At 46.2% G+C, this 23,743-nt stretch overlaps 2 protein-coding genes across 4 annotated transcripts in view; both read left to right on the top strand.

Moving 5' to 3' along the window:
• The window catches only part of TKFC (triokinase and FMN cyclase), a 45,049-nt gene extending 42,920 nt beyond the window's left edge, over nucleotides 1–2,129 (top strand). For both annotated transcript variants that reach the window (XM_066583176.1, XM_066583175.1), the window contains exons 16-18: nucleotides 1,029–1,062; nucleotides 1,140–1,229; nucleotides 1,309–2,129. In XM_066583176.1, coding sequence (XP_066439273.1) covers nucleotides 1,029–1,062; nucleotides 1,140–1,229; nucleotides 1,309–1,467 — 283 coding nt within the window. In that variant the 3' untranslated portion in view covers nucleotides 1,468–2,129. The remainder of the gene's footprint in view (nucleotides 1–1,028; nucleotides 1,063–1,139; nucleotides 1,230–1,308) is intronic.
• A 2,933-nt stretch (nucleotides 2,130–5,062) lies between these two features.
• TMEM138 (transmembrane protein 138) lies at nucleotides 5,063–21,251 on the top strand. 2 transcript variants are annotated; one of them, XM_066584169.1, is made up of 5 exons: nucleotides 5,063–5,200; nucleotides 11,331–11,478; nucleotides 15,296–15,467; nucleotides 15,555–15,630; nucleotides 20,769–21,251. In XM_066584169.1, the coding sequence occupies exons 2-5, from the start codon at nucleotides 11,351–11,353 to the stop codon at nucleotides 20,879–20,881; spliced, it is 489 nt and encodes a 162-aa protein (XP_066440266.1). In that variant the 5' UTR covers nucleotides 5,063–5,200; nucleotides 11,331–11,350; the 3' UTR covers nucleotides 20,882–21,251. The 2 variants fall into 2 exon arrangements, with proteins under 2 accessions (XP_066440266.1, XP_066440265.1); XM_066584168.1 differs by having other exon boundaries at nucleotides 5,064–5,200; nucleotides 11,334–11,478.
• Nucleotides 21,252–23,743: the final 2,492 nt, after the last annotated feature.

The raw sequence follows: 23,743 nt of genomic DNA, 5'->3' as shown, positions 1-23,743 counted from the left end.
ATGTGGGATTTTTCTTACATTTTTAATTTTTCTTCTACAAATAGGGAAAAATAAGATTTTTTTTAACTTTTTGTGGTTTTTGGGGGGGGGGGGGGTTATACCATTTTTTTTCTTACACTATTTATGTCCTTGTAGGGGATCTGAACCATAGCTATGATCGCTATGGTAAGGCATTGCAGGACTTATGTGCTGCAATGCCTTATTGCTTGTAAGGCTGGGTTCACACGGGACGGTAATCCTGCGGAAATCTCGCAGTTTGATTGCACTTAAAAACCGTGAGAGCCGCAGCTTCAAAACCCGCGGCATTTTGCTGCGGGCTTCGGAGCGGTTCGGCCACCGGCATTCTGCTGCAGCTTTCTCTCCCCATAGAAAAGAGTGAGGCCCCAGTGGGGAAAAAAAAAGAATTGACATGCCACGGAATTCCGCACCGCATGTCCGTTTCCATTCGGCTTTGCTGCAACGGATTGGCCGCCCCCTATGGATTTTTGCAAAATCTCGTCCACATGGCTGGCTAATTCTGGGATTAGGAGCCGCGGGAGGAATTGTCGCACGGAAATTCCGTCCCGTGTGAACTCAGCCTAACAGCGATCATAGGCTATGGCAAAGCAGGACGCCAGTATCTGGCATCCTATTGCCATGGCAACCCGCTGGCCCTCCGTGATTTCATCGCGAGGCTTCAAGGATGTCACAGAGGTAGCGCCTTCCCTCTGTTAACCTTTTACATGCCGCGATCTACATAGATCACGGCACGCATGGGCTTAACAGTGGGGATCGCTATCCTGATGTACCCCCTCTGTTGCAGCGGCAGGCCTGCTATTGGTAACAGCCGGCTGCCGGATGGTGCAGGCTCACTTCTGAACCCGTTACGTCATTTTGCGTTAAGTACCCCGCTGCCAAGATGTAACCTTACGTCCTGTGGTGTTAAGGGGTTAAAAAGCAATAAAAATAATATACTACACAGAAAGCGATGACATGCTGCCATCTATTACTAATTTATAAGTTAACTTTGGTTTATGTTGTCTGTCTAGATATGGAGGAGCAGAGCCCGGCGACAGGACAATGGTAAGTGCCACTTAGTTCGCTCTTGGTCTCCAGCCCTTGAGTTATCACCTTCCCATATCCCTTCCATTGTACTCTAGCTGGACTCTCTGTCTGCTGCTAACGTCGTCCTGCAATCTCTGCGCACCCCAAACTGTAACACCATGGAGATACTTGATCGTGCAGTAAAGGTACGGTTTTGATCAACTCTATATGTTCGATAAGAGCCTATGTCATACGGTGATCTGAGTCTGTTTGTCTTTCATGCAGAGTGCATCCGATGCTGCGGAGGAGACAAAGCACATGACAGCAGGAGCTGGCCGGGCCAGTTACATCGGGTCCTCCACGCTCAGCCGTCCAGATCCAGGCGCCAAAGCTGCTGCTGCCATCTTACAAGCAATACGGGATGGCTTAAATGACGGTTCCTAAGAGTGGAAGTTACACAAAGAATTCTTCCTCTTAAATCAAAACGGGAAGTTTCAATGATATCATTTTCCTAAGAGTGCAATCATACAAGGTAAGGCTGGTATCACATCCGCATCAGAACATCCGGACGGAGGTTCTGGCTGAAAAGACCGGAAGAAAAATTGCTGCATGCAACGCTTTTTCTTCTTTCCACAAGCTGGGCGGACTCCAATCTAGTCAATGGGGGCCATCTGGCACTGTTCAGAGACGGAATTTTTCGGCTATGGGGATTCCCCTTTCCTGAATGGACCAGGAAAGGGGAATCCCTGCTGCAGATGTGAAACCACCCCTACTGACCTAAGCATTCACCTGTCTATACATTTGTTGATCCAAATAAGAGGAGTGATTTCCTTCTTCTCCTGCTACAACCATTCTCACTTTTGCGCAGTGTAAACCAGCCCTGAAGCTGAACGACACGCCTAGTAATGCGTTAATCATAGTGTGCACTCTTCTGCCAGAACTGATTTGCTAACCTGATAAGTGGCTCCCGGTTTCCAGACCTACCCTAGCAGAACCGGCATTGCATTTTTACATAATGTAACCATTTCTGCAGCAAATATATTGTCATTCCAGCAAAGCATTCCTCTGTTCCGTTCCTGAAATAAACAATCCAAGAGTTATTACGATGTACATCGTGGAGAAAGAATCATTCGGCTTCATTGTGATATTATATGTGGTAGGTCGAATGTGCACGGCCGGTCGGACTCCGCATGTGGGATCCCACAGCGGAATCCGACCCTGTTCCCGGCCGATGACCCCTGCGTACCTGTCCGCAGTCGTCTTTTCTTTATTGCGGATGTGCCAGCTGGGGCAGTATGGAAAATGCCGCGATGATGCGGAATCCACAAATCTTCCGCAATGTCACTGCAGAAGAGCCGCAGATTGGACAGCTTCCGTTTGACTTCAAGGGAAGCCGTCCGTGTAGAATCTGCGCTGGTATAGGACATGCTGCAATTTTATATCCACAAGCGGAAAATCGCAATTGATTTCCGCCCGTGGGCAGGGAAAAGTAATTTTCCATAGCGTGTCTATGGGCAGTATTTGCTGTGGAATCCGGGGGCAGACGTTTGCTCCAGATTCCGCAACGCAAATACGCCCGTGTGCATTGGGCCATACATAGAAATCATGCATCAGTGTACTGTATTATGGGGGGCCGGCCTGTTCTGCATCTCACATCTCAGTCTATTGCTCCCTACTTGCATGCAGTCTCTGTCATCACTAATGGTGCGTTTAGATGGAACGATTATCCTTCAAAAGACAGAAAGTGAATGATAACCATTCAGTTTAAACACGAGCCAACGATGAGAATTGTTCAGTTTCAGCCAGCGTAAGAATCGGCGCCGACTCGCTCACTTGTCGGGCAGCTTAAACACTGATCTTTCATAGGAATGTGGAATACTGAACGATGAGTGAATGAAGAACTTCACCATTCTCAACAAGAATCATGCAGGCTGAATGGGCGGCCCAAGCGTGGACAAACTGGTGATGACATCATCAGCTCGGCCAAGCCAGAATGGTAAGGTTCTCGTTCTGTCTATAAGGGCCATAACTTAACCATATTAAGCCATGTTCACATCTGTGCTGGAGGCTCCGTTCAGGGTCTCTTCTGCAGATCCAGCATAACATTTCGGACAGAATAGCGCAGAATTCTATGCTCTTTAGGAAACTGTACTGCATTATAGCCAGTGGGGTTCATTCATAGGACTATGAATGAACCCCATTCGGGCAGGGATTCCATTTTTCTGCTCCCATAACAGAGCAAGTTGGAAGAAGAGACATGTATTTACTTGAGGAGCTGTGGAAGAAATCCAAGACTGACATGAGGATGAGTGCCAGTTACTGGAGCTGACCTACTGGCTTGTCTGGGCAGAACATGTGGAAGCAGTGAACATGCCCATAGATGAGGGCAGCCAAAACATTCATGACAAAGTACATAATGAAAAACACGACTATTATGTAAACGGTAGTTCAAATATCAATTCATGCATGATAAGATGATAAATAGAAAATATGTGAACATAACACATACCACGTGACTACCCAGGAGTAATCCCAGCTGCCGGTAATGTCAATACACAGCATACATGTTGGCATCCCCTGGCACTGCCGCCCGTCGGCGTCTGATATCTGCAGGATGTTACGGGGTTTCCAGCACAGAAATCGGCATAAAATGTAGAATTTCTGAATGAAGCCTACAGAAACTTATGGTGAGTGTAAGAACGGAGAATGGCGCTGATGATGGGTATGATGATTATCTACCTGTAGGGCCTTCACACTTGCGAGAAAATTGTACATTTTTTGAGCAATGCAAGAGTGAGGGAAAATGCAGAATTATGAAACCGATGATTTTCAATGGTTTCATTCCCATTTGCCAACTTTTCACTCATGCGATGTGGAGTGGAAAAAAAATGCAGCATGCCCGTTTTTTTTCTCTCTCCCATGTTTCCCTATGGAGCCTCCTTTTTAGCGCAACGCATAAACGTTTTTTATGCAGCGCGTTTTAAACATCAGACACTCCTATTAAGTTTTGCGCGATAAAATCGCGGTGGCAGCGATACGATTCTCAGGGATGAGCATCGCTGATGCTCAAAGATCACGGGAACAAAAACACGATTTTGCCACGATTTTCACACCGCAAAATCACAATCGCCAGTGTGAAGGAGCCCTGTGGTTTAAGTGATACGTTAAAATGTGCAGTAAAAGGACCGTTTTCCCTTAAACTAAACATTTTTAAATTATGTTTTTTTACGTTTTCCCACACATTGTAGCATTCGAAGTCACGTTTTTGTTTTTTTTATTTTACCATGCATGGAGCTCTGTGAGGGCTTGTTTTTTGTGCGACGAGCTTTCGTTTTTATTGGTACCATTTTGGGGTACATACAGCATTTTTGACCACTTTTATTCAGTTTTTTTAGGAGGAAAAATTAAGAAATTAAGCAATTTGCCTCATTTTTTTCCGCTTTGCCGTACAGTGTCTTCAGTTTATTGTACAGATGTCATGGATATGATAGCAGCAAATGTGTTTTTTTTTTATTTTATTTGTTCTACAAATGGGAAAGTGTGCAAAAAAGGGTGTTTTCTGTTTTTTGGGTTTTTTTATATTTCTTATGCACCTGTAGGGGACTTTAAGCATAAAAACTCCAATGTCTATGATAATGCTAATTTTATATATATATATATATATATATATATATATATATATATATAAATAATATTTTTATAAATAATCGGGGGGAGAGCAGGCTTTGCGGGTGGGTAGGCTAAATTGAGCTTGGTAAAAGACAAAACCTCTAGTCACAGAGATTGTAATATAGAATCTGTGTGACTATATGTTTTTCTTTGACCAACCTCCATTGAGCCTGCCCTCCCTCACAGCCTGCTCTCCTTTTCCCCCACTACAGCACTTTGCACTTTTCTCTACGAGCTCCAACAGGCCGTAGTCATGTGACCTCAAGCCCTGGAAGCTTGTACGTCATCTGCCCTAAGTGAAGCGGCTTCATTCCAGACAATAACAGCACGTTGCCCTTATCAAAAATGGCCGCTTTCTTCCTAAACGTCACAGTATAACGCTCCCCTATTGGTAGAAGAATCGACAAGAGGTGTTTATATTACACGTCCTGTGCTAATGGATAACGGTTGTCATGGCAGCGAGCACTCCAGGATCATGGCGGCGGTGCTATAGATAGAGCAGACTTGGGTAAGTAATCCTTCAGTGTGTATCGTCCAGTCTCGGCTCTTGCTGCCTCTATTCTCTCGCTGTTCTCGTATTCCTAGTGATGTCCCTCCTGCTACCACTAACATTCCTGCATTCTGAGGCTCCTGGTGTGGAACTACAAGTACCAGAATTCCTTGCCTGAGTTAGAATTGATTAGCGTGCTGAGACTTGCAGCGCCACACGCCCAGTAAAGCCACCTGGTGATACAGGGGCAGATTTATAAAACTGTCTTAGTTACCCGTAGCAACCAATCAGAGCGCAGTTTCATTTTACCAGAGCAGAATACAAGATGGAAGCTGCGCTGTGATTGGTTGCTAGGGGAAAGTAAAACTTTTCTAAATCCCCCCCCCCCCATAGTCCCGGCCTGTGGTACTGAGGTGGATCTCTCATGAGGGTGACAGCACGCCGCCATTTATTGCTCTCGCAAAATCACGAGGGTAATAAAAAATCGCTAATGGGAAGAAAAGCATTATTTGATTCTTAATCTGCTTTTTTTTAACTAATTATCACATCAGGCAAAAATTGCGCAACTTTCTCACCTGTGTGAAACCAACCGTAGGCGTCCTTCACACAGGCGAGGAAATCGTACGAGATTTGTTCGCTGTGAGACGCACAAGTCTCTCACATATATAAACCCCATTCTTCTGAATAGGGGCCATACACACGAGCGACGTTTTCCCGCAGGGCACCGCTATGCGAAGCGGGAAACAAAAGCGTATGAAAACCACGTGGAAAAAAATCGCAGAAACCCATTAAAAAAGAAAAAAAATGGGCAGATTTTTCAGGACTGAAAGAAAAAGCCCGCGCGAACACAGGAATCGAACAAACGTGTTGACGCATGAAAAATCTGCGCACGCAATACTCAGAAAATAGAAGCCATTGATTTGCGTGCGCAGTTCCTTTGCGCAAAAAACAATTGGCAGCGTGTTCTACTCTCCTGCGTGTTCGCACAGGGGAGGAGAACATTCAGAACTCCTGAAGCTTGTGGCCATTTCAACGGCTGAGCGCCTCGATGCGTCATCTATTTGTACGCGCGACTTGTGTGCGCAAAAAGTACAATAAAGGCTACACATACACGGGCGTGAGTTTAAAAAAAAAAAAAAAAGTACCGACCCCAGTCACTATTCAGGGTCTTAAATGTTCCTGAACGACAAAGCACAGTATGCTGCGATTTGCCCCGATTCTCCGCGGTCAGCCTCTCTGTCAGATAGGCTGACCGGCGGAGATCCGTCTGTTGGCTCCTGCTCCCGGGCGGCGGCTCCCACGGCAGAATACCGCAACGCCCGTGGACAGGCAGCCTAACCCTTTATTGCCACTCCTCTCGCCAGGTTTTGTTCCGCAGTTCCAGTTTTCCTATTTTCAAAAAAATTACCCTTTTTTTTGGGTGACATCGAGGGATTGTTTTTTTACGGTACGTGTTGTATTTTTCAGTGGCACTACTTAACCCCTTAGTGACGGCCCTATAGTGTTTTTACGTCCTGCCGCTGCAGGACATGTATGGAGGGAGATAGCGCTTCTGTCTCCCCCCATACAGCGCGGGCGTCAGCTGTTCATTATAGCTGACACCTGCGGGCGATAGCTGCAATCGACCATGCAGCTGATCGCGTCTATTAACCCTCTAAATGCCGCTGTTCTGACAGCGGTATTTAAATCCCCCGAACGATGTTTGGGGGTCCTTACAGCCCCCCCCGCGGTGAGATCGCAGGGAGCCGTGTGGGTGCTATGGCAGCCGGGGGCCTTCTAAAAGGCCGCATGGCTGTCTTGGGAGACTGCCTATCAAGCCGTCCCTGTGGAGTGTTATGGCATTACATCATAGTGCAGGAGCGATCAAAGTCCTAGGAGGACTAAGGCCTCATGTCCACGGGCAAAATCAGATCCGCTGCAGATTCTACATGTAGAATCTGCAGCGGGTCCCTCCTGCCCCGCGGACATGAGCGCCGAAAATAGCAATTTAAAAGTATTTACCATCCGGCGCGGGCGGAGAATGTCAGCTGTTCCTCACGGCCGGATCTTCATTTTCGGCCGGCGGATGAATTCCTGACGCCGGCGGCACGTCGCCGGCACGTCGTCGACGTGCCGCGCGCATGCGCCGGGCACATCCGCCGAGCCGAAGCAAGGAAGATCCGGCCGTGAGGAACAGCTGACATTCCGCGCCCGCGCCGGATAGGTAAATACTTTAAATTCCTATTTTAGGTCTCCCGCGGATCCGGACGGCTTCCATAGGCTTCAATAGAAGCCCGCGGGAGCCGTCCCCGCGGGAGACCCGCATGAAAATGGAGCATGGTCCAGATTTTTTCATGCTCCATTTTTTTTTAAATCACTTTTATTGACGATCCGCGGGTATTTATGTACCCGCGGGTGGTCAATGCATCCCTATGGGGTGCGGATCCGCGCGCGGGAGATCCGCTGCGGATTTTAAATGTCATTTTGCCCGTGGACATGAGCCCTAAAAGTGTAAAAATAGGAACAAAAACGTTTTGCTAATTATTAAAAAAAAAAAAGTAATACAAGTTGAAAACCCCCCTTTTTGCCATATTTGCAATAAAAAAATCAAAATAATAAACCAAAAAAACCTGTCTGGCATCGCTACGTCCGTAAAAGTCCAATCTATCAAAGTAATGCATTATTTACCCCGCACAGTGAACGTGGTCCGAAAATAAAATAATAAAGAACACCAGAAATACACTTTTTTTGGTCACCCTATCTCCGAGAAAAAAATGTAATAAAAAGCGATCAAAAAGTCGATTGCATGCAAAAATGGTATCAACTGAAACGACAGGACGGACCTCACAAAGTGAGCGCTCACGTAACTATGTCAGCAAAAAAATAAAAAAGTTATAAGAAAATGGACTCAGAAAATGATTTTAAAAAATTAAATATCTTTTAAAAAATGCAAGTACTACAGCAAAAAAAAGCCTACATAAGTTTGGTATCGTAGCAATCGTACTTTTTTGTTGCAGTTTGTGCGCCGTAGAAACCAGACGCACTGAATGTCTTTTTTTTTTTTTTTCATTTTACTCCACTTAGAATTTTTTTTAGTTTTTCAGTACATTATATGGTATAATAAGTAGCACCATTGAAAAATACAACTCGTTCTGCAAAAAACAAGCCCTCATACAGCGAAGTCAATGGATGAATAAAAGAGTTACGATTTTTTTAAAGGGGGGAGAAAAAAACGAAAATGGTAAAAAAGCAAAAAAAAGCTTCATCACTAAGGGGTTAATAATAATAATAATAAACTTTATTTGTATAGCCCCAATATATTCCGCAGCGCTTACATAGACAGGGGATACAGAAAGACAAAAGTACAAACATTACAGAACCACGGTTACATAGTAATCAGCTGATGGAAACAATAGGGGTGAGGGTCCTGCTCCAACGAGCTTACATACTACAAGTAATGGGGTGATACAGAAGGTAAAGGGCTGGAGATGTGCATGGTATGGTGAGGTGGAGAGTGAGGGATGCTATATACATAGACAATAGTCAGACATTTAGCCGTGTGACGGCAGAAACAGTATGACTGCAGGAGCGGTTTATGATGGCTAGCAGGGATTGCAGTCAGTAGGTCAGGGAGCATGTTATTAGGCGGAGTACAGAGGGGTTTATTTAGGGAATGCGGTATGCCTCCCTGAAGAGGTGCGTTTTTAGAGCACGCCTGAAGTTCTGCGAGTCCTGGATTGCTCGGGTAGCCTTTGGTAGTGCGTTCCAGAGGACCGGTGCTGCTCTGGAGAAGTCTTGGAGGCGGGAATGAGAAGTTCGAATTAAAGGGGCGCTCAGTCTGGTTTCATTAGCAGAGCGGAGAGCCCGAGCTGGGTGATGGATTGAGATGAGGGAGGCGATATAGGGTGGCGCTGTACTGTGGAGGGCTTTGTGGATGAAGGTAGCGAGTTTATATTGAATTCCGTATTTAACGGGCAGCCAGTGCAGTGACCGACACAGGGCAGAGGCGTCCGAGTAGCGGCTGGACAGGAAGATGAGCCTGGCTGCCGCATTCAGGATGGATTGGAGAGGGTAGAGTCTGGTGCAGGGGAGGCCGATCAGCAATGAGTTGAAATAATCGAGCCGGGAGTGGATGAGGGCAACAGTAAGCGTTTTTAGCGTGTCCACAGTGAGAAAAGAGCGGATTCTTGCGATGTTCTTGAGGTGCAGCTGACAGGTTCGGGCAAGAGATTGGATGTAGGGGGTAAAAGAGAGATCAGAATCAAATATGACCCCAAGGCAGCGGGCATGTTGTCTAGGACTTATGGTGGCGCCACACACTGAGATGGAGATGTCAGGATGAGGTCGGTTAGTGGAGGGTGGAAATACCAGCAGGTCAGTTTTAGAGAGGTTTAGTTTTAGGTAGAGAGAGGACATGGTGTTAGAGACAGCAGACAGACAGTTAGTGATGTTTTGGAGTAAAGGTGCAGAGAGGTCACGGGAAGAGGTGTATAGCTGGGTGTCATCAGCATACAGGTGGTATTGGAGGCCAAATCTCCTGCTGGTTTGTCCAATAGGGGCTGTGTAGATAGAGAAAAGAAGGGGGCCTAGGACAGAGCCCTGGGGGACCCCAACAGCAAGGGGAAGAGGAGGGGAGGTAGAGCCAGCAAAGGAGACACTGAAAGAGCGGTCAGATAGGTAAGAGGAGAACCAGGAGAGGGCAGTGTCCTTTAGGCCAATGGAGCGAAGCATACTGAGGAGGAGTTTGTGGTCAACAGTGTCAAACGCTGCGGAAAGGTCGAGGAGGATCAGTAGGGAGTAATCGCCCCTCGATTTGGCTGTCAGTAGGTCATTGGATACCCTAGTAAGGGCAGTTTCTGTCGAGTGTTGAGGTTAGAAGCCGGACTGTAGGGGGTCTAGGAGAGAGTGCTCTGATAGATGGCTTAGAAGGCGAGAGTCAACCAGGCGTTGTAGTAGTTTGGAGATAAAGGGGAAGTTTGAGATGGGTCGGTAGTTGGCAGCATCAGTCGCGTCCAGAGTTGGCTTCTTTAGCAGTGGGGATATGATGGCGTGTTTGAAAGAAGAGGGAAAGATGCCAGAGGTTAGAGAGAGGTTGAATATAGTGGTGAGATGGGAGATGACCACTGGGGAGAAGGAACGGAGGAGGTGTGAGGGGAGGGGGTCGCTAGTGCAGGTGGTGGGGTGAGCGGAGAAGAGCAATTTGGAGACTTCATATACAATGTAATGTTTTGGAAGAGTTTTAGAAATGCCTAAGTAGGACAAAACCACCATTGCAGCATTTTGGGGTAGTTTTATACTTCTAGCATGCATAGTGTAGTAAAAATGGCTTGTCCTTATTCTGTGGGTAAATTCGATTTACAGCCATATCAAATTTATATATATATATTTTTTAATATATAGTAGCAATACTTTAAAAAAAAATTAAATACCTTTTAATTAAAAATATGCTGCCATATTTTGACCCCCATAACTTTTTTATTTTTCTGCCGATGGGGCTGTGTGAGGACTTGTTTTTTGCGAGGCGATCTGTAGTTTCCATTGGTACTTTTTGAACATTTTTCATTCAATTTTTTTCGAAGTTGACGTGATCAAAAACATTTTTAGATTCATTATATTTAAATTTTTTGCGACAACTGGGAAAAGCTGTGTGTTTGTTTGTTTAAATTAACATTTTTTTATAGCAATTTAAAAAAATCTTTATTTTACTTTTTTATTAGTTCTCATGGGGGACTTGAACTTGCGATCATCTGATCACTTATGCAGTACAATGCGATATTATGATATTGCATTATACTGTACCTTAACCTGTATCTCCTTGAAGATGTGCCACAGGCACGTCTTTAATAGGCAAACAATCACGGCAGCCCTGGGGGCTTTCAGAAGGCCCCAAACTGCCATATCACCCTACTGTGACGGGACCATTCAGGACATTTAAATGCTGCTGTTAAAATTGACAGCAGCATTTAAAGGGCTAACGGCAGCAAACTAAGTTATCTCTGATCGCGCGAGTCATCTGTCAGAGACAGCCAATACCTGGTGTGTATGAAGTGGATGACCAAATACTGAGGTGTACGGGGGTCTAAAATGTGGATTAGATCTGCCTAATTCTGTCCTACTTTCATCTTCGCCCATGCATGTCTTCTATTGCGTTTTTTGCCTTTTCTGCCAGCAGATCGGTGCCGGAAGAGGATGCTGCAGCCGGGGAACTACAGCCTAGTCCTTACTCTGCAGTTCCTGCTCCTCATATATGATCTGTTTGTGAATTCCTTTTCGGAGCTCCTGCGATCGGCACCGGTCATCCAGCTAGTGCTTTTCATGTAAGTGATTTGTTTTAGAGGGTCCGGCTGGTTCACACAACCCCTTCCTAGTAGGACTCACACATATTACAGTTTAGCTGTCTGAGCCCCCGATCACTCATCCGACAGTTGTTGAAGGTTATGGGCAGCTTAAGAATCGGCTATCAATGCTTACATCCTGGAGAAATCCTTAAACCCCTTGGTGACCACCCATACGCCTTTCTATGGCGGTCACTAAAGGGCTTTAACCCTTTCCAATCCAATTGGTATCCTGGTTTTCCTAGGGGTATTACTCCTTCTTCTGCTGTTATACAATGGCGCTATCTGCTGGCTAAAGCCAGTACTGCATGAGGTGACACGTTGGATACGCTCCGACAGCAGAGAGGCTGGCAATATACAGTAAGAGAACCCTGACGGCCGTCTTTGAACATCGGAGCTGTACAGCCTTAAATCATAACGTCTTCAGACGTCAGACAGGGGATTGGAAAGAGTTAAAACCTGTACAATCGCCTTATAATGGCAGTGCAAGTTTAAACCAGCATTTGTCTCCCGTGCCAAGAAGAGAAACCTCCATTCCCGACTGTTTAACCCCTTCCATGCCACGATTAGTAACAATCGCCGCATGTAAGCAGTTGATAGAGGAATGGGGGCCATTGGCACCCTGCGATGCAATTGTGAGATGCCAATGAGTTTCTATGGCAGCAGGAGGCTTCCATGTCTGCCATTTAGCTCAGCCTATCAGACGCTGCCTCCTGCAGAGTCTTAATAGGCTGACGGCATATGCATAGTATACAGCATTACAGAAGTCATGTCATGTAATATGTTATTAGTGATCCAACGATCGCCTCTTCAAGTCCCATTGAGGGACTAAAAAATAGTGTTAAAATTCAATAAAGTGTAGTCTAAAAAAAGATCAAGTGTAAAATAAAATAGAATTCTCCACAAAACACTTGAAATAAATGTTAAAAAAAGTACACCTAATAGGTGAAATGAAAAAATGGGGACAATAGCTTGGTGACCAAGGTGCAAAGTAGGCCCAATACTAAGGGGTTAATAGAAATAGGATCCAGCATCCATAAAATCATGGCTTCATTGAGACATATTAAAACCCCAAGAGGAAGGCTATACAATGGCGCGACAAACTGACGCATTTCAAGCCGCCACAGCAGCTCCTAAGACCCGTTTACACGGAACGATCATTCAGATAATTATTCAAATGAACGAAAAAGTGAGACAATCATTCAGTTTAAACACGAGCCAACGAGGTTCTCGCTCAGTCTCGGGCCAGCGTAAAACCCAGCGCCAGCTCGGGCACTTATCCTGCCGTTTACACACTGATCTTTCCATGTTTCACATAGGAATGTGGGCCATTCCTATGTATCGTTTCTGCTAAAGGAGAGCACTTTGAAGGTGTGCGAGGAGATACCAAAAGGTAGGGTGGAGACTTATAAGGCCATCCGTGCTCCCCTGGGAAATATGCAAATAGGGAGATAGAACAATACCTCTGCAGCGCCACATATTGGAAGGCAGCAGTCCTGCAAGTCAGTCTTAGACTTCTTAAAAAAGCCTTATAACAATGACTGGTAATTGTAAGCCAAAGCCAGAATCCATACGCAGACAGCTGTTTCGGGGTGATTGCTCCTTATAGACTCCTATGGGTGCTGGAAAACACACATTTCAGATCGTGTGGACGGACTAATTCAAATAGCTGTAATGCACCCGTTCACGCGCCTATACTGCACGCAAACAGCACTCATGTAAACGAGGCCTTAAGGAGAGCACCTAGAAGGTGAGTGAGGAGGTGTACGGGTATTCTGGCTTTGGCTTACAATTTCCAGTCATCGTTACAAGGCTCGTTACCTTAGGGTTAAGGGGTTACCTTAGTGACGGCCCTATAGTGTTTTTACGTCCTGCTATCACCCTCCATATATCGCAGGTGTCAGTTGTTTCTTACAGCTGACACCTGCAGGCAACAGTCTTGACACGCTGCGCAGACGATCGGGACTGTTAACCCTTTAAATGCAACTGTCAATTCTGTCCAGTACGCCCCCAACCACCGCCTCCCCCGTCTCCAAGAAAAATGTAATAAAAATCGATCAAAAAGTCACATGTATTCAAAAATGCTACCAACAGAAACAACAGGAAGTCCCGCAAAGAATGAGCCCTCTTACAACTATGTGGACAGAAAAATTAAAAAGTTATTGTACGTAGAAAGTGAAGACAGAAAATTTTTAAAAATGAAATATCTTTAAAAAAAAAAAGTAGTTCAGCAAAAAAAAAAATATATGAGTGGTATCGTAGTAATCGTACTGACCCATAGACTAAAGTTATCGGGTCATTTTTGTTGCAGTTTGTGCGCCGTCAAAAACAAGACACACTGAAAGATGGAAGAATGTCGGGGGTTTTTCCATTTCTCTCCATTTAGAATGTTTGTAAAGTTTTTCAGTACATTAAATGGCACCATTGAAAAATACAGCTTGTCCCGCAAAAAACAAGCCCTCATACAGCGACGGCGATGGCTGAATAAAGGAGCTACGATATTTTAAAAGTGAGGAGGAAAAAGCGAAAATGGGAAAAAAGCAAAACCGCTCCGTCACTAAGGGGTTAAGGCAGGAATGCTGCCTTCCAATAGGTGGCGCTGTAGAGGTATTGTTCCATCTTACCATTTGCATAGGAACGCGAAACCCAATGATAGGCTGCCTCGAAGAAATCTCGCAGCGGGACCTGACCCGCGCCCCTGCAGGGGACCAGTGTGGCTCTCACCTTCTCCTGCGGCCCCGGCTCTGTGATGTGCCAGCTGCTAGGCAGCCGGCGCATGCGCAGAGCAGAGCCGGGGTGCCGGGAGTGACATTTATGTGCTGACCTCTGCAAAACACGCACAGAAATAGAACATGCCGCGATTTGTTTTCCGCTTGTAGTTTCACGAGGACAAATCGCGGACGTCTGCATAGAATTGCGTTTTTGTAATGCAGGCCTATGCATGCGGGCAGGGGCGGGAAATCCCGCCGCAGAGTTTCCGCCCGTGTGCAGGGGGCCATAAGTGCCTGAGGACTGCCCGAGCACGGACGGGCTGTGGGGCTGACGTCATCAGCTCGTTCTGTTGGGCAAACGGGAATCATGAGATTCTCAGCCTATGTAAAAGGACCATTAGTTATAGACGCGTTCGATTGTCGCGCCATTGTATGTCCTTCCTGTTGGGATTTTAACATGTCTCAATAAAGCTGTGATTTTTATGGATGCTGGATCCTTTTCTTACTGTCTGCTGCAATTAATTCCGGTCAAGTCCGTGCATCCTGCTGGTGCATTTTCTCCAGACGCACACGCAACAGCCACACTAGTGTGATATGTGATAAGTATTATCAAATAGGGAAGATGGAACAATACCTCTGTAGCGCCACCTCTTGGTTGGCAATATTCCTGCAAATCAGTGTCCCATCCTTTATACAGGTCTATGCAATAATGATTGGGATATGAAAACCAAGCCAGAATCCATACACCGGCAGCTATTTTGGGGTATTTGCCCCTCATTAGTGTGCAGTAGGATTCTGGCTTGGTAATTCCAAATCAGTGTTACAAAGACCTGTACAAAGGGCCAGACTTTGATTTGCAGGAATGCTGCCATCCAATAGGTGGCGCTGCAGAGGTATTGTCTCATCTTCCTTATTTGCATATATTTCCCATAGGAGCATGCATGGCCTTATAAGTCTCCTCCCCCACCTTCTAGGTGCTCTCCCTAAGGAGTGATGATACTCCTCCCGATATAAGTGTTATCATTCATGCTTCCGTTATTGCATTACAGTAGAGCGGGGCTAATGATCAGTTTCTCCTTCCGTTTCAGACTGCAGGATGTCGGCACGTTGTTTGCAGCCATTGTCCTTTTCCTTATGCTATTTAACACTTTTGTGTTCCAAGCTGGGCTGCTGGGCTTACTAAGCCAGCGCTTCCAAGCCACGGTTCTACTCTGTGCTATGCATCTGACCCTGAGTGTGGCATTACACGTATGGCTCATGGTAAGTCTATATCCATTACATGACCTATCAGTGCTCTCCTCACATTTGACTCTACTGGTTTTCCATATATATTTTTTTTCGTCTTAGAATCTACGATGGAAAGCTGAAAACACCTTTGTGTGGTCGGATGGATTGCAGGCGGTGTTTGTACTGCAAAGAGTTGGTGAGTCTTTCTGCTACATGGGTGGACATATTTTTTTAGGGGTTTTTCACAACTTGATCGTTTCTCCTTAAGATAGGTAATCCGTATCTGATCAGTCTGGGGGTGGATTCAGACGACCGTATATCGGCTCGGTTTTCACGCCGAGCCGATATACGGTATCCTCATCTGCAGGGGGGGGGTGGAAGAGCCAGGAGGAGGAACTGAGCTCCCGCCCCCTCTCTGCCTCCTCTCCGCCCCTCTGCACTATTTGCAATGAAAGGAGGTGGGACAGGGGCAGGGCTAAGTTCCGAGAATTAGCCCCGCCCCGCGTCTCCCTATTGCAAATAGTGCAGAGGGGCGGAGAGGAGGCAGAGAGGGGGTGGGAGCTCAGAGCACTGCTCCCGGCTCTTCCAGCCTCCTCCCTGCAGAGAGAGACGACGTATATCGGCCGGCGTAAAAACCCAGCCGATATACGGTCGTCTGAATCCAGCCTGGGTCTGATTTTGGGCAACTCTGTTAATCTACTGATTGAGTCATACCCTCACCAATCTATTATTGTTATCAATATCAATCCGATCCTGTATTGCAGCTTACTCCCGTTCACTCTAAGGATTTTTTTTTTGGGACGGAAAAATAGCGCTATTTTTCTGTCCATAACAAACAGAATGCTAACGGAAATCAAGCGAATGGAAACTATCTCATTTGCTTTCTACTGTTTGATGCCCCATTGAAATCAGTGGCGTAAAAATGGAAATTTTAATTCCTTTTTTTATCCGTTTCTCTGCTCCAACAATGGAACAGAAGGACAGAAACCGTAAATTAAGCCCTACCAAGGAATGTGAAACATGCATGAGTCTCAGCCGTTATACAGTGCAGTGGCGGGAGGAGTGGACTGCGCCTGCGTGGCCAAGTCTCCACTGTCAGTCAGGGCGGCGGCAGGCGGGACTGACTGGACACACGTGATCGCTGCAGTGGGGGCGAGACTGCAGAGACCCGAGCGGCAGACTGCAGTAGGTATTGCTGCGCATGCTCAACCATTGCCCATGGAACTATAGCAGGACATGTCCATTGGCAACGCTGAGCCATTTTTCCAGGGGGCGGCATTATTGAGGTGCACCAAACAAAGAAAGCAGCATTATTTTAAAGGACGGCAAGTGGCATAGTTCGACCTAATTTATAATGCTCGATAGAATCATAATTTTGGTAAAACCCTCTTTACGGACCCTACAGCCATTCCAGTGAATATCGCTTCTGTGCTTTCACACAGGAGTGATGATTGCTCACTAAAAGGCGGAGCCCCCCAGAGAACTTTCATCCAATCGCCCACCTCGATTTAGAGTAAACAGGCAGTCATTCATAGATGAACAACTGCCTGTTTCACGGGCCGACAGACGCTTGGCTCATAGGTGCGCTGATAAACAAACAGCTCTGACAAGTGCCGACTCGCCATGTTGGATCTCGTGTTTACACGGGACAAGAGTCACTCTTTTGAGCAATTACTTGGCCAAATATCGGCCCTTGTATGATTAGATCGGCCCCTGTAGAAGTACCCTAATTGTACAGAGCTGAAAGCAGATAGACCATTCCATACGCTCTACAGTGGCCCAGGCTGGTATTATAGGCAACTTTCCTTAGGGTAGGCCATCCGTAGTTCAATGGTGGACAACCCCTTTAGAAAGCTGTCGCCATGACAGACCCCATTAACCTAGGACTTCTATTAGATGTCCTTCAAAACACAGGCCAGAGAGTGCCATTGTACCCTATGACTGCTCCTCTGCCCCTGAATCCTCAGCTAGCAATTATTTTGAGTAGCTCATAATGTACTTGTCTTGCATAAACAGAACAATTACTCATAAAATATTGAATCGCTCAGATGTGGATGTCGTCATACCCCAGTGCTCTCCCAAAATAACCAGTCTATAAAGCACAGCCCAGATGGAAGGATCCGTGCAGGTAACGTCTGCCAGACAGCGTTGTTACATCTCTCCTGGACCACCTTTCATACTGACACAACTGGAGCCTTTCTTGCTCCGTGTATCATCTCTCCCTGGTATATTAAAGTTGTTGATTATTTAAAGTAGCCCCCTCCTGATCGCTTCATTCTTTCTTCTCCAAGACTTCGCCAGGCTCTAGCATTAGGCTCATTAGTACTTGCTGATGGTTTCTCCACAAGAAGAGAGAGAATTTTGCTGTCTGTTCCTGGTCATCAAAATATTGTTCAGGGCTGATGGTGTCAAAGCCGAGGCATTAAAGCATGTAGTTACACTTAACCTGAAATTAATAATCCCGAACGTCTTAGCGTTTGGCACCTATTACCAGTGCAAATTTCAATATAATATGAAATTTGCTAGACCAGAAACACAAAATGCATGGGATTTTAATCATTAGCACTGAGCTGCCCTTTTGACCCAGGCTTTCTTGCCAAATTTGTGTTTACTTCACCTCTTGCCCTGCTCTGGGTGGTTTTGGTCGCAGCTGGTAACAGCAGCTGAGTGGCTCAAACCACTGACCAATGGAACCTTGTAGCTTGGGCAGATGTTCACTTCTGCCCGCCGGCATCTGTGTCATATTACGTCCGTGTCCGCGCATACTTGTTACTTTCATTTTTCATCTATACTGCACAGTACAGATTTTTTTAATTATTTTTTTTAACTCCTACTCTTTCCGCATCATCGTTTAGCGGTGACACGGAATCCACAACGTTTCCGCAATGTGATTGACTTCAATGGAAGCCGTCAGTGCGGAATCCGTGTTGGCATGCCGCATCGTATGCTGAATACTAGAGTTATCCTTTCCTCGCAGCAGTATTTCTAGGGGAGAGCACGAGGGTGCATGGTAGGGTGGCACAGGAAGTCCCTAGATCTCCTACACACAGTCCTGCCAAGTGTTTGAGGACTTGTACTGTGTTTCCCCGATAATAAGCAGTGGTCCGCGGTGTCCCGATGCCTCGAGATGGTCTCTGGCTGCTCTGCGGCAAGCTGCAGTGTCCTCTGCACTGACATCTCACCTTCTTTCTGGTGACGAGGCTTTGAATACCCCACCTCCAGCAAAGCGATCATTCACAGCCATTCAGTGAATGACCTCACTGAATGGCTGTGATTGGTCCATCGAGTGCCGGCTGTGATTGGCTGGCACTTGATCCAATCACAGCACTCGCCTTGCTGGAGGTGGGGTATTCAAAGCCCTGTCACCAGAAAGAAGCTGAGATGTCAGCTTTGAGGACACTGCAGCTTGCTACAGCGCCGCAGGAGATGATCGCCAGGACGCCGCGGACCAGGTGAGTATTACCCAGCCCCCCCCCCTTTTGGGGCAAAAATTAATATAAGACAGTCTTATTTTCGGGGAAACACGGTACATGTGTATGCGGTATGAACATTTTATTTTGGTCTTTCTTCCAGAAGTTCTACACCTGTGCAAGTGAGTTTTACACAAGTTTCTGTGCCCGTCCGATATTCTGATAATCCAGCATCTCCTTGGTTCTTTGTATTGATGACTGATTAAGGGATTTTACTGTATATTATAAAATGCCTTTGTTTTTATGCAGAACTGGTGATGCTGGATGCAGAGCTTCACTTTCCCATAAGATTCTGCAGAGCGTCTCGTCATCTCATGAATTATACAATATATGACAGTTTATAAATACTTTATAAATCCAGTGGGCTAATCGTAACCATGTGGTGCTGCAGAATATCCTCGATGCCCTTTATGGCTGATGCATAATGCGACCACTAATGTATTATTTGTTATAGTGTGTATATATACACTGAACAACCACTGCATTAGGAACACTTGGTCAATAATGAGTTGGACACATTTTTGGGTGATCACAATTATTCTAACATCCCACAAGGTGGCACACCTCCTCCATGCTCAAATCGACCCTTGCCCACTGTAACAGCGCCGTCGATCGGTGCACATTTTGTGGGATCAGATCTCACATCTTTTTCCAGCATATACCAAACATGTTCAATGGGGTTACAGTCCGGTGAGTTTGGGGGCCGAGGCAATGTGGAGAACATGCTTAGTGTAGAAAGGTGGCAGTGTGGTCTGCGAAGACTTCCTGAAGATATGGGTACGAGATGGTCAGGTAATGTTCAGTATTTAAAGATTGTGGTATGATGACCAACCGTACCAGGCTGTGCCAGGAAGACATTTCCCAGTCCATGACACCGCCAGCACTGGCCTGTTGAACCCCAATGGTGCACCCATGGGATATGGCTTTATGATGTCTACACGAGATGCATACCCCATATGGTTCAGTAGGAAATGGGACTCCTTACTCTAGACGAACTTCTGCCATGTGTCCAAGGCCCATTGAGGGACGCTGATATTAATATATCTGAGGAAGACCCCATTCTGGGGGTGAAACAGTACTTGAGGGGTAGCACCTTTATCAGTTGGATTTCTTTGTGCTGCAAGGTCCATTGATGTATTCCTGGGCCCATGCAAGGCGTTATTGGTGATGGCACTCTTGTCAGTCTTGAGCTATTGAACCCCAATCGACTCCAGGTACACCCCATGGTCATTGTTGAAATTTGTCTAACTTCCCAGCTGTTGGGTCAGTTGGTCCACTATGGCATGTAGTTTCTGAGATACTAGATGTGCCACCTGACACACACCTCTAGGATCAACCACACCTTGCCTGCCATCAAGTCGTACCGCATTCCTGATCACAAGATATCTAGTGCCAGTCGTTCCTAATGCAGTGATCATTCAGTGTATACTTTGAGAACCAATTAAAGGGGTTTTCCAGGGAAATACTATTGATGACCTATCATCAGGATAGATCCTCAATAGTTGATCGGCTGTGGTCTGTCGCTCAGGACCCCGACCGATCAGCTGAGTGGGCGTATGCTGTTAGTGCCACAAATACACAGAGGTCGGAGCAGAAGCCTCCGCGCCGACCTCTGTATAGTGGCCGGCACTTGTAACTGCAGGCATGGTTCTCATTGAAATCAACACAAGCTGATCAGTCGGAATCCCAGCGACGGACCCCAGCCGATCAACTATTGATGACCTATCCTGATGACAGGTCATCACTCGTATTACCCTGGAAAACCCCTTTTAAACATTTCAACAGTTCATAAAAGTGTCCACAATAGAAAAAAAAAAGATACTTTCACAAAAACTTTGACAGCTGTCCTTTCTTCTATTAACAGTGGCCGTGCTGTACTTCTACTTCTACAAGAGGACTGCTTTAAGCCTAGGAGATTCCCGCTACTACCACGACTCTCTGTGGCTACGCAATGAGTTTGCCCGAATACGGGGCTAAACAAACTGATGGCGATTTGGGACTAAGCACTAAGTGATTTGGGGGGCTTGGGCTTCAGTGCATACAGAGTCCTCTGGAGCTCCGGAGGAACGGAGCAATTGATCTTCAAGATGAACCATGAAAAGATTGTCCGACAACAATGTTTATTACGTTCTTGCCTTACGGTATTTCCTTTCACCTCGGGGAGCACACGTTTTGTAAATTATACGTCCAGTATTTTCAGAGCTATTGATTTTCTAGTTTATTATTTGAGAAATGTGTGTTCATGTGTTAAAGAAAACCCATCCCTCTCCAGTTTTTGGAACTTGTTTGTAATCACGGATGTTTGATAGTTTGTGTTTTAATAAAAATATATTTGAATATATATTCATCTTGTAGTAAGCTGTGCCACCCGGCGTATGTGCTCCCATTTTACTAGTGACTCAGGAGACTTGTCAGAAGATGGCATGAGTAGGCATCGGGGTGCTAAGACCCCACCACCACCACCACCAATCTCTAGAATACAACAGCCATAGCATTCATCTGGGCAGCATGCTCCTTAGGCCGGGCTCACACAAGCATCTTGGTATACCGTACCAATCTTCCATATGCAGCCATGTTGCCGTTCACGTGAGTTGCACAAAATACGCGTGCAAGAGAAAGTGCGGCATGTTCTATCTTGGCACGTATTACATGCGCATACAGGGCAAGATAATACGTGTGTAGCGCCCTGTCAGGGACGCCAAAGGTTGTGATGGTTTGACGGGGAAATGAACCACTGGACTTGGGTATAGCTGGAGGCCTGGTCCTTGTCACGGTGTAGCAGAATGGTAACACAAGGGGGAATGTTTGTTGAGACCCGATAAACTTGAATAAACAGGATCATTCATGGCAATAGTTACAGGCAAAAGCTCAGAGGTTGGGAGGATAAAACGCACAGGAACAGTACGGCCTTATAGTCGATATAGTTATCTATATGTCACTGGTCCTGGACATGAAGTATACTGTGGAGGAGGGAAAAGATAAGAATCCCTCCACATACTCTACGGCAAGAAAGTTACTGAAGAAAAAGGCTTCGCCTAGATGCACGCCGCACATCATTCATGTGGGTGTCACAATCACGTACCTCTGTGTGGTGATCCTAATGGCGCACGGCCACACAGGAAAAATTAATGCCTGTAGTGTGAACGGGTACCTGGTAGAGTGGGTCGCTTTATACAGAATTACTAGCTTGGATACAAGATGTAATACGGGCAAGCATGGAGGCTCTAGTATCTTGTACCGCCTCTAGCTTGGACACAAGATGTGATACGGGCAAGCATGGAGGCTCTAGTACCCTGTTGTACTGCCTCTAGCTTGGATACAAGATGTGATACAGACGGGCATGGAGGCTCTAGTACTTTGTACCGCCTCTAGCTTGGATGCAAAATGTAATACTGCTGGCATGGAGGCTCTAGTACCCTGTTGTACCGCCTCTAGCTTGTATACAAGATGTGATACGGGTGGGCATGGAGGCTCTAGTACCCTGTTGTACCGCCTCTAGCTTGGATACAAGATGTGATACGGGTGGGCATGAAAGCTCTAGTACCCTGTTGTACCGCCTCTAGCTTGGATACAAGATGTGATACGGGCAGGCATGGAGTCTTTGTTACCCTGTTGTACTGCCTCTAGTTAGGATACAAGATGTGATATGGGTGGGCATGAAGGCTCTAGTAGCCTGTTGTACCACCTCTAGCTTGGATACAAGATGTGATACGGGTGGGCATGGAGGCTCTAGTAGCCTGTTGTACCGCCTCTAGCTTGGATACAAGATGTGATACGGGTGGGCATGGAGGCTCTAGTACCCTGTTGTACCGCCTCTAGCTTGGATACAAGATGTGATACGGGTGGGCATGGAGGCTCTAGTACCCTGTTGTACCACCTCTAGCTTGGATGCAATATGTGATACGGGTGGGCATGGAGGCTCTAGTACCCTGTTGTACCGCCTCTAGCTTGGATACAAGATGTGATACGGGTGGGCATGGAGGCTCTAGTACCCTGTTGTACCGCCTCTAGCTTGGATACAAGATGTGATACGGGTGGGCATGGAGGCTCTAGTACCCAGTTGTACCGCCTCTAGCTTGTATACAAGATGTGATACAGGCGGGCATGGAGGCTCTAGTACCCTGTTGTACCACCTCTAGCTTGGATACAAGATGTGATACGGGCAGGCATGGAGGCTCTAGTACCCGGTTATATATAGAATAGCGCACAAAATGCTCTGAATGTTGCGTTTGCAACATAAACACAACCGTGTGAATGCGACCTTAGTTTGTAGAGCGGTGCAGTACTTTGGCATCATATGATAGCAATAACTGGACACTGAGGACATTTATTAGTATTACTATACTGTCAGGACACAAGCCCTCCTTATCAGCCCCTCAGTTATTTGGGTCTTGAATACATTGCAGTTTTTTCATCTTTCCATAATTTCTTTCTTTGTGCCATAACTGTTTAATTATTAAATAATTATTTAATCGCTGTAGCTTATCTCCTATCGCTAATAATGCCTCCCTTGTGCCCCCATTTCTATTAAGTCTTCCTCTTGTGCTGCCATTGCCACAAAGCCACAAGTGTATCTTGGGCTGCTTGTTGGGTTAGGGTGGTTTCACATGGGACGACCGTTGGGCACATAACCCCCTGACAGTCGTCCCAAAACTTATTGTTCCTGTACGTTCACACGATGGTCGTTCAGTGGATGGAGGTGGAGCGCCGCAGATCTCTTCTGGCCATCCGCCTCCATTCACTGTGACGAGGGGGTCCTTTCAAGATGAACGACTGCCTGTTTAAACGAAGCAAGAACTCGCTGACTGGTGGCTTTCTTTGATTGATTTTTCGGGTGAT

Source organism: Eleutherodactylus coqui, chromosome 11 (genome assembly GCF_035609145.1).
Source record: "Eleutherodactylus coqui strain aEleCoq1 chromosome 11, aEleCoq1.hap1, whole genome shotgun sequence".
In the NCBI taxonomy this organism is placed as follows: domain Eukaryota; kingdom Metazoa; phylum Chordata; class Amphibia; order Anura; family Eleutherodactylidae; genus Eleutherodactylus; species Eleutherodactylus coqui.
This window is presented reverse-complemented; position numbering and strand designations above follow the sequence as displayed.